Raw genomic sequence first — 15304 nt, 5'->3', positions numbered from 1 at the left:
AAACCAAGCAAGCCCTAGCTGACTCCTTGACTGAAAGACTATGGTCATGAAATGACGTCGCAAGACCTGAAGCCGGCTCGAATCCGCATGGGTATGACCAAACGGTACAGGCTATCGAAGGCGAAGATTCCCAATCTGCACCAAGTGCGATGGTTGATTACTCATTTCACGAAGACGACGCTTCGCCAAAACGATTATAATGACAAAATTGTGGCCCAGATCGACCAGCTGGCATATGGATCCGAGGTTTCCGACACTCGTCCTTTTTTCTTTGGTTGGGAGCGTGACATTCAGGGTAAGCCTGACTTCTGTAATGACCCCGATAAAAAAGAACGTTTTGGCGGGACTGAGCACGAAGCGCCTGCTGCTCGGTGCTACCCATGAGCCGGGGTCATTTGTGTTCCACATGTACTCCACCTTCAAGCTAAACCAGGTGTCGTACTCTGTCATCGTCTGTGAAGTCTCTGACAGATGTCGGTCCTTTCGCGTACTCGCTCTGTTCTTCGGTTGTCAGCGACTGAAGGAGCTGTACACGATAGCGCTATCAAATCTTCGCAAAGTTTTCACCGCCTCGACAGGGCGACAGCAGCTGGCCAAGTACGTTATGGCAGATGCTGAAACTGGCCAACCGAATGCGAAAAATAAAGTTTTTTGTGGGAATTCCGACTACGTGTATCTCATTTGTTTCTACCACGTGATGGCCATAGTTCATGAGAAGCTTAGGTACATATCGGATAGTTTGTCCGAGCGGGTGGTCGCTGACATTTCCGACCTTCATTTCGTATCTTTAAAGGAAGTGCCTGATGAGCAAATGAAGATTGTTCTGGAGAAGTGGTCATGCAAAGAGAAGCTTCGGACCTACTTCAATAACGTCTAGATAAATAGTGAGTTATAGCGGTGGCAACGTATTCACACACCTATTGGGTATAAACCCACGAGCAACCCCATGGAGCAATTCAACCGTTTGATCAGGCGTGTGACGGGGTCACACAACACCTTGCGCTAGAGGAAGTTGGCCTCCGAGAGTATACAAACTCTTATCGAACGGCAGCTCACAGGTCCCCTTTTACCGAAAGGGAGCGAGGTGACCAATTTAAGGTAGTTTGTAAGCTGAGTATATTTATAGGTAGGCCAAGCTTGAGTAAATACGAGCTATAAGTCACCTTTAGAAAAGCAATATCATCAGTCAATGGTTGGCTTTGGACGACCTTGGTACCTTGTACCAAATATCCCGAAGTATGACGTCACACTGCACGTACATAGGGGTAAACTTAGGGCTACGTACCCCGTTACATCCCCACTTAGGTTCGGCTTACCGACCAATCAAAATGAAGAAGTGTACGTCACAAACTTTCATTCTCAAAGTCCAAAAACATCGACTTGGCCGCGCGAGCGCGGCGGAGGCTCACTTCACAGTTAGAGCCCCGAGCAGCAATTTGAGCTCTGCTTCTGTTAAGAGGCTATGGGAGAAGATGCGAAGCCACGCAGCCAACTCATAGCCAAGCTTTCCGGATACTACTCTGAGCTGGCCTTTCCAGTCGATGAGGTCTACGTGTACCCTGTAAGTTATCGTCACATAGCGGTAATTGGGTCTCCTCGATGCGCGCAGACCATGGACATGTGATGTCTATACCCCTCCCACCCTCATACACACGTTCAAGAAATGGGTCTTCTTCAGGACACCTGAGTGTGCAGAATGTTTTGATTTCATTAATGAAGAAGACACGCTCAATCCAATTCTCGACACAACCAGATCGTGCGTAGTAGTGCAGCGCCTAGGCGACGTGCTTAATATGGACATGATGGTGTATCATTTTTTCTACTTGGATTTGCCCCGGTGGGGGGGGGGGGCTGACAATGTAGATATTCGCACTGAGGACAGATTGGCTTCGCTACGCTACTAAAGTTGCCTCTTGCGCACGGTATGGCTCACGGAAAGCATGGGAGTCGACGTTGTCGACGTAATGCGCCATGGAAGGAAAGGAGTGGAAAATGACGGAGTGCTAGGACGAAATTGCGCGGCAGAGATACTTCGAGAGTGAGATCGCCCATTTCCTGTCTCAACTTCCGGTGCCACCTTCAATGCATTCCGCACGCACCGCAGCGACTACCCAATGGGCGAGTACGCGCACTTATACAAGAATGAGACTTCAGAAGAAAGCTTAACATTCCCTTCATCGCTGATCTTACTCCTTCATAAGCGCTCCACCAATATTCTGAGAGCGCCCGCGAGAGATCGGTTCCTTTTTGCAATCGGAGGACCTCGATTCACAAGTGTCTGGTGTCCATTGAGATCCATATTTCAACGGTATTCCATGGCGTAGAGTGTGTGCACACAAGAGCTTTGCTTCATCGAAAAGGGATAAGGGCACATACCCGTCCAAGGCATTGAGCCACCCCTTGGGAGGCATACCTAGCGTCTCCATTGCAGCTGTCAGTTTTACAGTTGGGCTGCTATAAGTAAACCTCGACATGTCGACGGTGAATCTCGTCCAGTACACGCATGCAGGGCTTACTCACAATACGGACTATATTTAAAGGGTCTTCCTCAGTCATGGTTGCTAGCAAATTGCGATACTGCTCCGAGACTGAAAGTGTAGCTTAAGCAAGCCCGCGCGCGACATCGCACGAGCTTGACGACCAAATAAATCCGCTCCGGAGACACGGCAAGCGGCCAGCCTCATTATGACACTGAGTGAGTGACTGGGTGAGGAGGGCGCCGATCATTAGCTTTCTGCGGAGTGTGACATCTCTCTTGATCGCAGATTTGTACGTCTCACACGGATTGCTAGTAGTCGTAAAGCTAGTCGACGAATGAAAGCATTGCCTGCGCCACACCCTCCCGTTCTGCCAATCTTTCGAAAAGTAGGCAGAGCATTTGGCCAGCTCTGGCATTTTTGACCACCTCGCTTGAGCCTTTCCTAGCTTAATATGATGATCGCCTCGTTCGTTGCAAAATGAAGCTGATATATGTCTCTCAAAACGAAAGCGCCCGCACCAGGACCCAACGAGCGAGGTTCTCGTAGTTCTTCTTTGCTACATGAAAGTAGCACATCAAAAACACGAATTATCTCTCCTTTGTACACACACATCGCTGACTGCGTTCCATTGGGCTGCGTCAGCATCGCCCATCCCGTAATGCACCCGTAGTGGTTTACCAACAGCGGATTGATGCATCTTCCACATAAGCGCAAGCACCTCTGTGTAGTGCTGTTGTTGTTGTTGCGAGACAATAAAGAATGCCATCAAGTCCAAGTGTCTAGCCATGTCGAGAATTCTCATAACGATAATTAGGTATTTCCGGCTTGGGTGAGCTAGTAGGTCCCGTGCAGGTATAAAATGAAAGAGTGTGGATCACGATCGGCACGCCGGCGTCACTGCCATTACCAGTGATCGGCTTGCCGTTCGTATCACTGCGGATCGTAAATGTGAACGGAGCGGATTCATCTTCCTCTCCCGTAAAATCTACGGCCTTGATATTACTGCCCATGGAATCCAGAATATAACTTCTCCCAAGCCGTTTCGAAAGATGGTGATGCGCAAACGGCTGCACAGCTGGTAGAGAGGGCGCACTCGCTTCGGTCAGGCTAAAACGCTGAAGAAGGGCATTATAAATGCGCTTGGGCTTCAGTACTTAAGTCGCACAGTCCTTCACCACCCCCTTCACTGGCGTGACATGGTGGTATGCCTCCTTGACCGTCACAAGCCTTGCTCTTGGAAGGATATGACCCGCGGGCACTCTTAAGCTGTCGTTACGTTGGAGCAAGCCTCGTATGCACAATGCAGGCGCTGAATTCGCATCGGGTGTTGAGCAGGGCTATACGGAACACGGAGTCAGCTCACTTTTCACCACCCTAATTTGCTTGAAGCCATCCTGAAGGGTCGCTGCCTGGACGCATGACATTGCTGAGGCGATAAGCTGCCAGGGTTGTTCATGATCATTTTGAAAGGAAGCAGAGGGGAGAAGGTTGAGGTAGCTGGTTCGAAAGTGATTTTGCTGTACCCCCCCTACTGCAAAACTACGCTAATTGGTCGGTATTTCTATGAGGATCTGGTTGTGGATGGTTGGTACCATTAAAACATCACTCGTTAATTTTGCCTGGTGCAGGGCGTTCTATTGCGGTGGTTAGTAGGTATTTAAAAGTTGGTAACGCTGATGATATATTTGTACTAGCCGTACTTTAGCGGTGCTAATATTGGTGTTTTTGTAAATTTGTTAAACTTCAAACTAGGTTTAGAAACAGCGTGTTGTAAAGTTAGAAATGCCGTATTCGGTCATTTATAGAAATGGGTACATTTTTCATATTCCGACCTTTTTTCAGCCAATCAAGGACCGGTAAGAGACAGCTCTGGAATCTCGGTTCTGTCTTCGTACAGCACGCACGTCGAGGGCCAGGCGGAGCTTGGAATTCTCCAGCGCCTGAGGGCCGGTGGTGCTCGGTTGGCCCTCCGCTGGCTCGGCATGAGGCGCTTAACGACGACGAACACAGCTCCATCCTCTGCGGAGGACAGCAATGCACCACCTGAGGGACATTTTGGCCGAGAGGGCCCGGCTGTTGAACGAGAGCAAGATGCAGGACGTCCTACAGACGACGACAAGGAAGAAAAGATTGCGGAGATTAATGGGGACGAGGAATTCTTTGCATCAGGACATATCCCAGTCGATGATAGCGCATGGGACGGACTGGAGACAGCGTACAACTTTCATCTGCAGCTTGCACCTTGTCCACAGAACATATCGTGTCCAATTTGTCTCCGAGGAACGCAATTTCCCGTCCGCCAAGACTGTGGCCATGTGCTCTGTTGGTCCTGCATGCAGCAGTCTCTCTCCTCGCTAGGTGACTGCCCCCTCTGTCAAGCACAGCTTTTTTTCAAAGCTGGCAAGAGTAGCGCACCGGAATCAGAGACGCGCTGGATGGGATACTCGTACGGTACTGGACAAGATCTCCATACTCCAGTAGGTTTCTGCTCATTCACTGTTGGATTGTGTAAAATGATACTGATGCGCTGTTCCATGTGGCAGATCTCTTCCTCTGCGATGCTGTCGGGGCATTATCATGGTTCTATTGTTCAGAGAGACGATCTGCACTCGAGTAGCAGCGGCAGCAACACTATCAGCACAATCGGATACGACGCAAATAGGGTGCACCACGATTTCCTGCCGAACCCCAGTGACATCTCTCTGCAGCTGGACAACCTTAGTGACTTGGACGACGTGATCGATCTCGATGACCTGGTCTCATCAGACAGTGAGCGTCCTTCGCCTCCAGTTGCAGCTAGGACCTCTCTTAGTGGCAGTTTTGTTCCAGGGCCAGTGAGACATCCACGCTTATCGCTAAGAAAGATGAGCAGTGCCTCGTTTGGACAGCCATCGTCAACTACGGAGTCCATCGTCAAGCCTATTTCCACTGTAACTCGACCTCCAGCTAGCCAGGTGGGTAAGAGGAAAGCCAGGCCGCGTAAAATTAAGCGTGAGGAGCTTGCAATATCTCAAGTCGAGTGGGAAACAGTTAGAACAGAGGGTATTCCGCCGGATAAGCGATACGATTGCGGACTGGCGATTTATGGAGGCTTCCTGATAGTAGTTGGTGGCATCGTTGGCAAGCTCCGGCTGAACGATCTGCACATGTTGGATCTCGCAGCCCAGCCGTCGTCTCGCTGGATTAAACCGTTGATTAGCGGTACACCTCCTCAAGCTGGTAACCTTCTCCAGGTATTCATTATCGGAGACGATTTATATGCGATTGGAGGAACCATTGACGGCAAGTTTCTCACCGAGCTTCATCGACTTAACCTCAGTACGTGTGTCTTTCGTTCTGATGTGGCTATTGTATCTTACGCTATATATTAATTATTTTCTTCTCATATAGAATCCGGAGAATGGGAGTGGGAAAAGCTGGAGGTTGCCGGAACACCGCCGTCAATGCGATACTGGTACTCCCTCACGGTATTGCAGGGCATGGCAGTTTTGTATGGAGGTTATGGACATCCGCAGCGACTTAGCGATACGTTTGCTCTTCGATTTGGTCCGTCTACAGTATTATGGGATAGTTATCGCTAATTCTGCTTGGCTAACTCTGGCTGCTGGTGGCACTTGCAAGCAGATACTGAGATTCCAACGTGGATGGAGCTTCAACCTCGCGGTGACATCCCTGGACCGTCATCGACTCATTCCGTGTGTGTTGTCAAAGACCGCATGTACATTTTTGGAGGATATGACGGCAAATACCGTCGCGGTCATCTTTTTGCTTTTGAAATTGGTGCGTTTTTTCGTGGATGCTTTGCGCTCGTTTGATAAATTTACAGCTAATTCTCGAGTGTTGCCTCAGAACTCGTGACAAAGGAACGCATTGACTGCGTGTGGCGCAAGGTTGCGACTCAAGGACATGGACCTGCATCACGCTACACCCACTCTAGCGCCAGCATTGGCTCCCAACTAATCGTGTACGGAGGAAACACTGGGTGCTTAAAGGGCGACGCGTACGTGTTGGACCTCGGATCTGGTACGAAGTCTCGGGAATACACGCGACATTTTTGTGCTAAAGCTTTTTTTCTTACAGACCAAGACGTCCCGACCTGGAAGATGGCCAAGTGCGATCTTCCGTTGATCCCTCGTGCCTGGCATAGGGCCGTCGTTTACAATGATGCGATGTACGTTTTTGGAGGGCATACAACCGAGGGCTACGACAACAAAGTCATGCGCGTAGCCTTTCAAGCCACAGCACCATAACACGAATAATAAACGAGATTGATTTTTGCACTCAACTGAGATGGAGGAGGTGAAATAGAGTGTGGTTTTCACGCATTCAACGAGCTCGAGCTCAGCTCGCACGGTAATCTTTGCATTGCAAATTCCAGAGAAGTTCCAGCTGCAAAGCTCGTTTTCGAGCTCTCTTATTCGCCTAAAAGTAGCACTAATCAACTTCTAGGAAAGTTAATTGTAATGAAATAGGAGCACCGGACCAAAAAGTCTTCTTGGGAGAGACCAGCAATGGAAGAAGGCAAGCAAGAAGGAGAAACACCAAAGACCCTGAAAACGAAGGTCTCTAATGCCGCTTGGAAAGTCCTTGAGCGACTCGTTCCAGCAAATTCGAAGCTCAGAGAAACCCAAAGACCTCCGCAGCTGAATATCGATGAGAACGAGCTTAGGAATTCCTGGCGACGAGATGAACTTACGACGTATATAACAGCTCGAGTTGCGCAAGTCTATTTCGTGCCGGGTGTGGACGCTCTCTACAAAATTATCGTTGCAAAGGTGGAGGCAATCCTGAAGGCCGAAGTCCAGAAAATCGCTGATCCAGAAACGACAAGTCATGACCTCGAACAAGCGTTTTGCTGTTCCTACTCAGGAGACGCCGACGTGAAATTCTTTCGCTATCTGATGCGATGCTGTAAGCTCTACATTGAGAACCCTGCAGCTTACACTGCCCCCTACGTGACGATCATGCAGAGCTCTGGCTTCGGAAAGAGTAGAATTCTGTACGAGGTTGCGAAAAAGATCGCTGACTCAAATACGAACCTGCCAGAAAGTGAATTATTTGATTGTCGGTTGCTGTACGTGTGCTCGAATGACGTTGAGCTGTCAACAAGCTTTCCAGTCGCCACATCTATATTATCGCAGTATTTCTTTAAGCAACCGAATATTGCTGACCGACTGCACAGTGCAGTGGCGTACGCGTGCTCTAACTGGGAGGCTGCAAAGACTGAATGGATTGAGCTTTTCGGTATGAATCCTATGAACGACTCACCTGTGTCATGTGAAAGAATCGATGAGGCGTTGGGCACGGCACTGGCAACTTTCATGGCATCCGACTCCACCACCGACTCCCCAACTCGTAAGAAGTCGCGCGAGCTTTTGGAACACAAGGACGAGCGTGTGAAAGTATTAGTTTTGGCCATCGATGAGGCCAAAGCTCTACTTTTAAAGAAGGGCAAAAATGGAACCAATTTCTTACGTCTCTTACGTAGAGCACTGAAAAAGGTGAATCAAGATTTGGCTACTGCTAAACTCAAGATGATGGTGTATGCGGTTCTGACTGATACCAACTCTCACGTTCACGATTTCGTGCCACCTCACTTTCGAGAAACATCCTCGCGAAATTACAAGGGCCAGCAGACGATGCTATTCCCACCATATGTGCTCACTCACACGATGGATATCGTGCTTAAGCAAGGTCGATTGCAATGGGATCGTCCTTTTGACTACAAGAAAAGCGTTCTCCAACGTGATCCCGATACAACTTGGAACACGCTCATTTCAATGGGTCGGCCACTGTGGCACAGCTACGTCTCAAACAACAGGGACGATCCTCGCGACGTACTTGTCATGGCTGCTTCCAAGTTGCTCTGCGGCATGTGTCCCTTTAACAAGGAGAGCTACAGAGAGAGTTCTCTTCACGGAGTGGCGTCACTAATGTGTCGTCTTGGATTGCGCCCGCAGTCTCACTCGGCGTTTGCAACGCAGGTCGTGTCTGACTTCATGGCAGTGCTTCACTACGTCAACTTTTCGTACGATGCACACATCAGTGGCTACGTGACGGAGCCCGTTTTGACTTTCGGGGCAACGCACCTGTGGTACGAGATTGACCCATTGCCGCTGGAGGAATACATACTTCCTCAATTCTTGGAGTTATTGATGCAGGGTCTAATCGACGTCGGAAGTGTCGGCGAAGTGGTGGCGCGAATTATTTTGCTGTTAGCTATGGATGTGACCAGCATGGGCGAGGACGGCGTTCGTGCCTACCGGTTGTGTGGAACCAGATCTAAACATTTTAAGGGTCAATTTTGCTCGGTGAAGCAGTTTCTGGATCAACTTGACGGTGCACGCCTCCCTGAAGCTATCGAGCTTTATAAGGAAGATGGAGATGACACCAAGAAGCTGAAAAAGGTGCTTGACACGGAGAGGGCTGACTTTTATAGCTGGCGGGACGGGTGGGCCAGCTGGAGCGTTGGTTTCAGCAACTTTATTGAGCTCACTACTGTTCCAACGAAGGCAACACTGTGGTTCTTGCTAGGCCGTCGTGCAGCCGGGGTATTTCCACGCAATCAGAAGGCGGCCGATTTGCTCATCCCGATCTTCAGCTACCCATCAAACATAGACTCCGATGCTAGGATTTCCTTCATCTTAATTCAAGTCAAGAACAAGAGTGGCGTGGACAGAATGTATCCGAAACCAGCACTGAACAACCTGACTCCTGCCAATCTTTTTCAAAAGAACGAGATCAATCGGGACACACACGAGTTATCCAAGTTCCCGGCACGCGATATAATCCGAATTTTCATGAGCATTCGGGAGAGCAATCGGGACAAACCAGCTCAGTCGTATCTTGTTGATACGGAAGGGACCCAAGGCTCGTACTCGCTGTGTCTTCGAGGTATCTGCCGGCGGCCCAGCAAGAGATCTCAACGGTCATTAGTGTTTTGGCCATTTCTGCTGTCTAACAAAGTCTCAGAGCTACTGGATAGCATTGCTGATTCATCGTGGCGTGAACCATTGGTGAGAACCAATCCAGTCGTATCAAATGGGGGAGTATAGATCCCCTTAAAGTTAACCACGGAGTTCGTTTAATAACACTCTTCCTAGTCGTAAACGCACCGGTCCAAACTACCTTTGAGACCTACCGCCGGAAATACGTCGCTCATAGAGCAACGTTAACTCTGGTCCAAAATCCAGCAAAGTATCCTAAGATCACCTCCACCAATTTCTCGGCCGCAACAGAGTGCCATATTCCTTTTCCGCTCAAAAGCCGCTGCTAAAAGTCGCCTCGTCCACCGTCGCCTGGTATCTTAAGAGTACAGCAAACAGCCTCCTTCAACTCTTCATCTGGTATCAGCTCTTTGAAAAATCTCCTCCGTGCCATATCTACGTTGACCTTAGCCAACGGATCCCACCAGGCCGAAGCGGCGAGACGTGCGAGCTGGTCCGCAATCTTCAGTGTCAACAGGAAGGGCCAATTTCTTAACGAAGAAACCGATCCCAGTCTGGGTGAACAGCACATTCCCCGAAGGCACAGTGTGTACGACACGTCGTCCACACTCGTAGCACTAGCATTATCGATGAGATACGACTGAGCCGGGATGGAAATGTCGCATTCCCGTAGACTCATGTAGATACGGATTATCCTTCGTGGTGAGAGCTCTGAAAACTCGTGTTTGCTCTCCTCTTCCTCGTTCACAGCGAACACGCTTGCAGGTGACAGGTTCCTTAGAGCGGACTGTGGAAACTCCCAGTCAGTAGTCTCTTCGTTCCAAACTTTGACCAGGATGAAAGAAACCTCAGCGGTATCCTTGCAAAACACCGGTATTACCAACTGTGCCTCTTCATGATCGCGCGGAAACACGCCCGCTGCTCGACGACCTAGCAGGCACCAAAGCATTGCTGTGGTCGGCAAGTCGGTCAGCTCGACAAAGTGGCTAAACCCAACGCACCAGTTGCCCCAGTCGTTCATCCATAACTCAAAGCTGTCCCTTTGCTCTGGTGTTGCAGCTCCCGTTGTCGCATTCTCTTCGTCGATCACATTGAAAAGCTCCCGCCGTGACTTTGCGTTATTGTCTTTTTCGGGTGCGTCGTTGGGGACGTTATCACACTTTAAACCTGTTCGCAGTTTCAACGATCCATCAAGCAGTCCCAGGAGCTGCTTTACCGAGCAAAATTGGCCCTTAAAACGTTTAGATCCGGTTCCACTCAGCCGGTAGGCACGAAAGCCGTCCTCGCCCATGGTGGTCGCATCCATAGCTAGCAGCAAAATAATTCGCGCCACCACTTCGCCGACACTTCCGACGTCGATTCGGCCCTGCATCAACAACTCCAAGAATTGGGGAAGTATGTATTCCTCCAGCGGCAATGGGTCAATCTCGTACCACAGGTGCGTTGCCCCGAAAGTCAGCACGGGCTCCGTCACATAGCCACTGATGTGTGCATCGTACGTATAGTTGACGTAGTGGAGCACTGCCATGAAGTCAGAAACGGCCTGCGTTGCAAACCCCGAGTGAGACTGCGGGCGCAATCCAAGACGGCACATTAGTGACGCCACTCCTTGAAGAGAACTCGCTCCGTAGCTCTCCTTGTTAAAGGGACTCAGGCCACAGAGCAACTTGGAAGTAGCCAGAATGAATATGCCACGGTGGTTCCACGGCTTCGTCATGACGTAGCTGTGCCACATTGGTCGACCCATTGAGACGAGCGTGTTCCAAGTTGTGTCGGGATCATGTTGGAGAACGCTTTTCTTGTAGTCAAAAGGATGCGATTGGCCCATGTTCAGCATCACGTCCATTGTGTGAGTCAGCACGAAACCTGGAAACAAATGTATGTCCTTCTTCGTGTTGATACTATGTGTTGACGCCAGACCCGTGGAAAGTGAAGGTTCTAAATCGCAGATACGGGGATTTGTGTCGACAAACACCGCAAATATCATCGTTTTTCTTGTCTTCCCCTCGACGTTAACATCGACTAATGCCCTCCGCAAGAGACGAAAGTAGTTAACTCCGTTGATGTCCTCTTTTTCGAGCAAATATCGTGCCTCATCAACTGCAAGCACCAACACCTTAACACGTTCACCTTCGTTTACTAACTTTGACGAGCCCTGCGCGTTCTCTGAAGGGATTCGCAAACTTTTTAATAGATTTATGGTCAAACCAAAATCGATATCAGTTGGCTGAGTTTTTTCCGTGTTCGCGCCCATGATAAAAGCCGCTCCAAACAACCCAAGCCAGTCATTCTTTATCGTCTCCCAGTTCGTACACGCGTAATCCAAAGCAGCCTGTAATCGACGACTAGAAATGTTATTGTTCCCAAAGAAGAAGTTAGAGAGGCTTGGAGTCGCGGCTGGAAATCCAGTCGAGTATACAACGTTGCGCGCGCACACGTAAAGCAGTCGAATGTCGAACATATCGCTCTCCGGCAGCTCGATAGAGGCGATATTCTTGGCTATTTGATACAAGATTCGACTCTTCCCAAAACCCGAGCTTTGCACTAGCGTAGCGTACGGAGCGACGTAGGCGGATGGGTCCGTGTAGTAGTTCTTGCAGCACTGCATAACGTACTGGTAAAACCGAATATCAGCGTCGCCCACGTAGGGCAAGCAAAAAGCTCGTGCAAGGTCATCCATCACCGATGGTTTCGAGGAACAGAAGATTTCTACCGATTTATCATCGCAGCGGTCAGGTTATGTTGCGGGATTCCCACAACATAACAAGACAGTTGCTCGAGCAACCTGCGTGCTGTACCGGTATGTACCGTGAAATTTTAGGGTAAACGGCGGAGCCACCCGGTATATCAGCCAGTTATTGGACGCCGCCCAAATCTGTAAAAGGTAAGACCGTCTTACGACCCTGCATATTGACGTAATGATATTAATAGTGAAAATTTGATGAGACGTAAACGTGGTCTCATTAAACTCCCTCTTTACGACGGCCATATGAACCAATTGGCGGTGACCCGGGTCACCAACTATTATGAAAGCAAAATCTGAAATATTTATTTAATTTTAGCACCAGGTACCTCAGTAACAGCTCGCGTTTGGACTGCGATCCTTCCACTGTTGGCTCAAATGAGCGACCCTCCTACGACAGAACGACGAGTTGGCGGCACAGGTGGCTCGAGTCAGACTGCACCACGGAAGAAACAAAAGCCTCGGAATAGACTGACTGCGTTTGAGCGTGCTTGTGCTCTACTTGGCACTGAGAAAGCTGAGCAATTACAGGCCACGTACAAGTCACTAGAATCCAAATGGGGCGGGACCGAGCACCCTCACGCGGAGGGTATGGTTCTCTCCTTGATTGGCCAAGGCGTTCCAGACGCACAAGTTAGAGCGATATTCGGCGTTGGTGGATCCAAGATAGAGCGCGTCTTAAAGCCGTAACCAAGAATGGGATCGACACTCTGCACACTCGGCGGCAGCGTAGCCGCCCAACTCACTCTTACTCAGATGATGACATCAAATTTCTAATTACAGACTGTAACGAATGGGAACTTGAAGAAGGATATCCATGTTCGCATCGTAATTTACGGCAGTACTTAGTGGAGCCTGGTGTAACTTAGAAATTATTATGGTCAAGATACAAAACAAAAGCTGAAGACCAAAGCCAACGTATTATGGAGTATTCGCGATGGCTCCAGTACGTACACTATTACTCTTCTGGTGTTCGTTTATCGCGTTCAAAAGAGGATTTGTGCGACGCTTGCACGAGAATTGAGACGCTGCTACTGAATCCAGACATCCCTGATTCTGAGCGTACGGAGCTAGTTGCAGAAAAGGAACCTCACCTTGATGCAGCTATAAATCAACGTCGGGCTATGTCGGCCTTTGTGAAGCAGTATGTTGCTCAGAAGGCTCCAAAGCACACAGTTCCTGAAGAAATTATCCCAGATCACGTTGAAATGCCACTTAATATGGGGCCCGTGGTCCATGTTGCCAGACCGACACTGCAAATACAAATTGAGGTTTTTGGGGGAAGTTTTCCTCTTCCGGTTTATAACAGCAAAAACCCATCAGCGGACTAGTTTAACTCGAACCTGATGATGCACAATTTTGTTATTGCTGACCTCACGGATGGTATCAATAACGTTCTACTTTACGACGAGCGTGGTCAAGGCAAAGGTGCCGATGCTTTATGTAGCTTACGGCTCTTGCACCACATCGAACAGCGAAAGCGCTACAAATTTGCAGGTCATGATGAGCCCGAGCTCTCTCACACTACTTGTAATACTGGACAATTGCGTTGGTTGGGCAGAATAAATCCCGTACAGTATTCAGATTTTTTGCCATGCTATTACTTGTGCTCTACAAAAAAGTGGTGCTACTGTTTCTCCTTCCCGGTCATTCGCATAACGCTGCCGATCGTGTAGTAGCGTGGTGCAGAAACAAAATGAAGGGTACAAATATGTACATTCCGGAGTAAATTATCACACAAGTAAATGAAACTATTTCTGTACGGGCTCAGTTTCTAGATCATCGCACAAGTGATCGACAATTTTTTTTTCTGTGAATGGGAAGGCTTGTTGTCGAAGTACTTTGGTAAGATGCCAACAAGCTACACGAGTAACTGTTTTTCGAGATTGACTTTGGAGTTGTTACAATGCGGCACTTAGTGTCTTCCCCTGATTCAGACTCCGAAGTGTTTTCGCTGATCGGCACCGGCAGCCGTAATGCTATACGCTCCGCGTTTCTTACGGATCTTTTTGGAAATGGATACAATCTTGACACTGTTACTATCGATAGCGCTCGTTTGCCAAGGCAACCGCTTCTTCCACTGACGATGAAAAAACTCAAATCGTTGTCGTTAAAATATTTCTCGATTCCTGCCGAGTATTTAACTTACTATCTGGATGAATCAGCATTCAGCGAGAATGAGGACAAGCCTAGTGACGCTAACAAAGATGCAAGAATTACGAAGAGAAAAGTAGCTGTAGGCGTGCAAGCAAAGCGACCGGTTGGACGATCTCGGAAGCAACAAGCTCATACAACAAAATTCACATCCATCCTGCGCTTTCTGACACCCCGTCCACAAATACCAAGCAGCCTGCATATAGATGATATGAATTCGGGCACTTCTAGCAGCACAGTGATGACTAATGACCACGCAGTCGACGCCAATAACAACAATTCAGTTCTGGCAACCTCAGATATTGATGGCGACACCACAAATTTTAGGAGCGACATCATTTAGCTTAACTCGGACGTTGGATCGAAGTTGCAGTGCATCCAGAGCTGCATCAAGAAAAGGATAGTCGGCATTGCCTGATTACAGAAACTTAAATAATGCATATGTTCTATGATATAATAGTTGAGTACCGGGTCATTGGTGTGACCCGGGTCACCGCCAACTGTTTCATATGCCGATGAACTATGCTGCTTGATTTCCGCCTTTCGTGTTTAAGTATCATTTCCAAATCGGTTAAAGAAGTAGGCAAGGGTATAGTAATGGGTAAGTATCAATGAATGCTGTAGCCGTGGACTGGTATATAGTAGCCTACAACTAACCAATAATTGCATGGCTGCATTAGAAGAAGAAGATGGAGCTACATGGGGGTCACGTGAGATCATTTTTATTGGTTCAAGCAGCGAGAGCAAACGAGGAGGTAAAACCTGGCCAACTGCATTTCAGTCCGAGCCGCGCGGTCGGGTTGCCCTGACGGCACCTACCCTAGTACCCACCTCTCGATTGGACATCTCTGTATGTCATAGAGGGGCCGCCGCTCGTCCGCCAGTTCGAGGAGCTCTCGAGCGAGACTCTACAGCGAGAGAAGCCTCACTGACACCCGCCAGGGCGTTGTCGGCGATCATGGCAATTCACCGCAGCGGAA

At 49.0% G+C, this 15304-nt stretch overlaps 3 protein-coding genes across 3 annotated transcripts; 1 reads left to right on the top strand and 2 right to left on the bottom strand.

Moving 5' to 3' along the window:
- Nucleotides 1-3259: 3259 nt before the first annotated feature.
- Nucleotides 3260-3490, bottom strand: PITG_12255 (uncharacterized protein; the record flags this gene model as incomplete). The annotated part of the gene is made up of 1 exon (XM_002900813.1): nt 3260-3490. The coding sequence occupies one exon, from the start codon at nt 3488-3490 to the stop codon at nt 3260-3262; it is 231 nt and encodes a 76-aa protein (XP_002900859.1).
- Nucleotides 3491-4813: 1323 nt separating this feature from the next.
- On the top strand, nt 4814-6730 carry PITG_12254 (uncharacterized protein; the record flags this gene model as incomplete). Its single annotated transcript, XM_002900812.1, has 7 exons — nt 4814-4926; nt 5143-5351; nt 5427-5798; nt 5871-6026; nt 6105-6260; nt 6330-6503; nt 6567-6730. The coding sequence occupies 7 exons, from the start codon at nt 4814-4816 to the stop codon at nt 6728-6730; spliced, it is 1344 nt and encodes a 447-aa protein (XP_002900858.1).
- Nucleotides 6731-9752: 3022 nt separating this feature from the next.
- Nucleotides 9753-11734, bottom strand: PITG_12253 (uncharacterized protein; the record flags this gene model as incomplete). Its single annotated transcript, XM_002900811.1, has 2 exons — nt 9753-10214; nt 10308-11734. 2 exons carry the CDS (start codon nt 10953-10955, stop codon nt 9753-9755), a joined length of 1110 nt encoding a protein of 369 aa, XP_002900857.1.
- Nucleotides 11735-15304: the final 3570 nt, after the last annotated feature.

The sequence above is a fragment of the Phytophthora infestans genome, genomic scaffold (assembly GCF_000142945.1).
Source record: "Phytophthora infestans T30-4 supercont1.24 genomic scaffold, whole genome shotgun sequence".
NCBI lineage: Eukaryota > Oomycota > Peronosporomycetes > Peronosporales > Peronosporaceae > Phytophthora > Phytophthora infestans.
The sequence above is the reverse complement of the archived record's forward strand: the minus strand, read 5'-3'. Positions and strand labels throughout refer to the sequence as shown.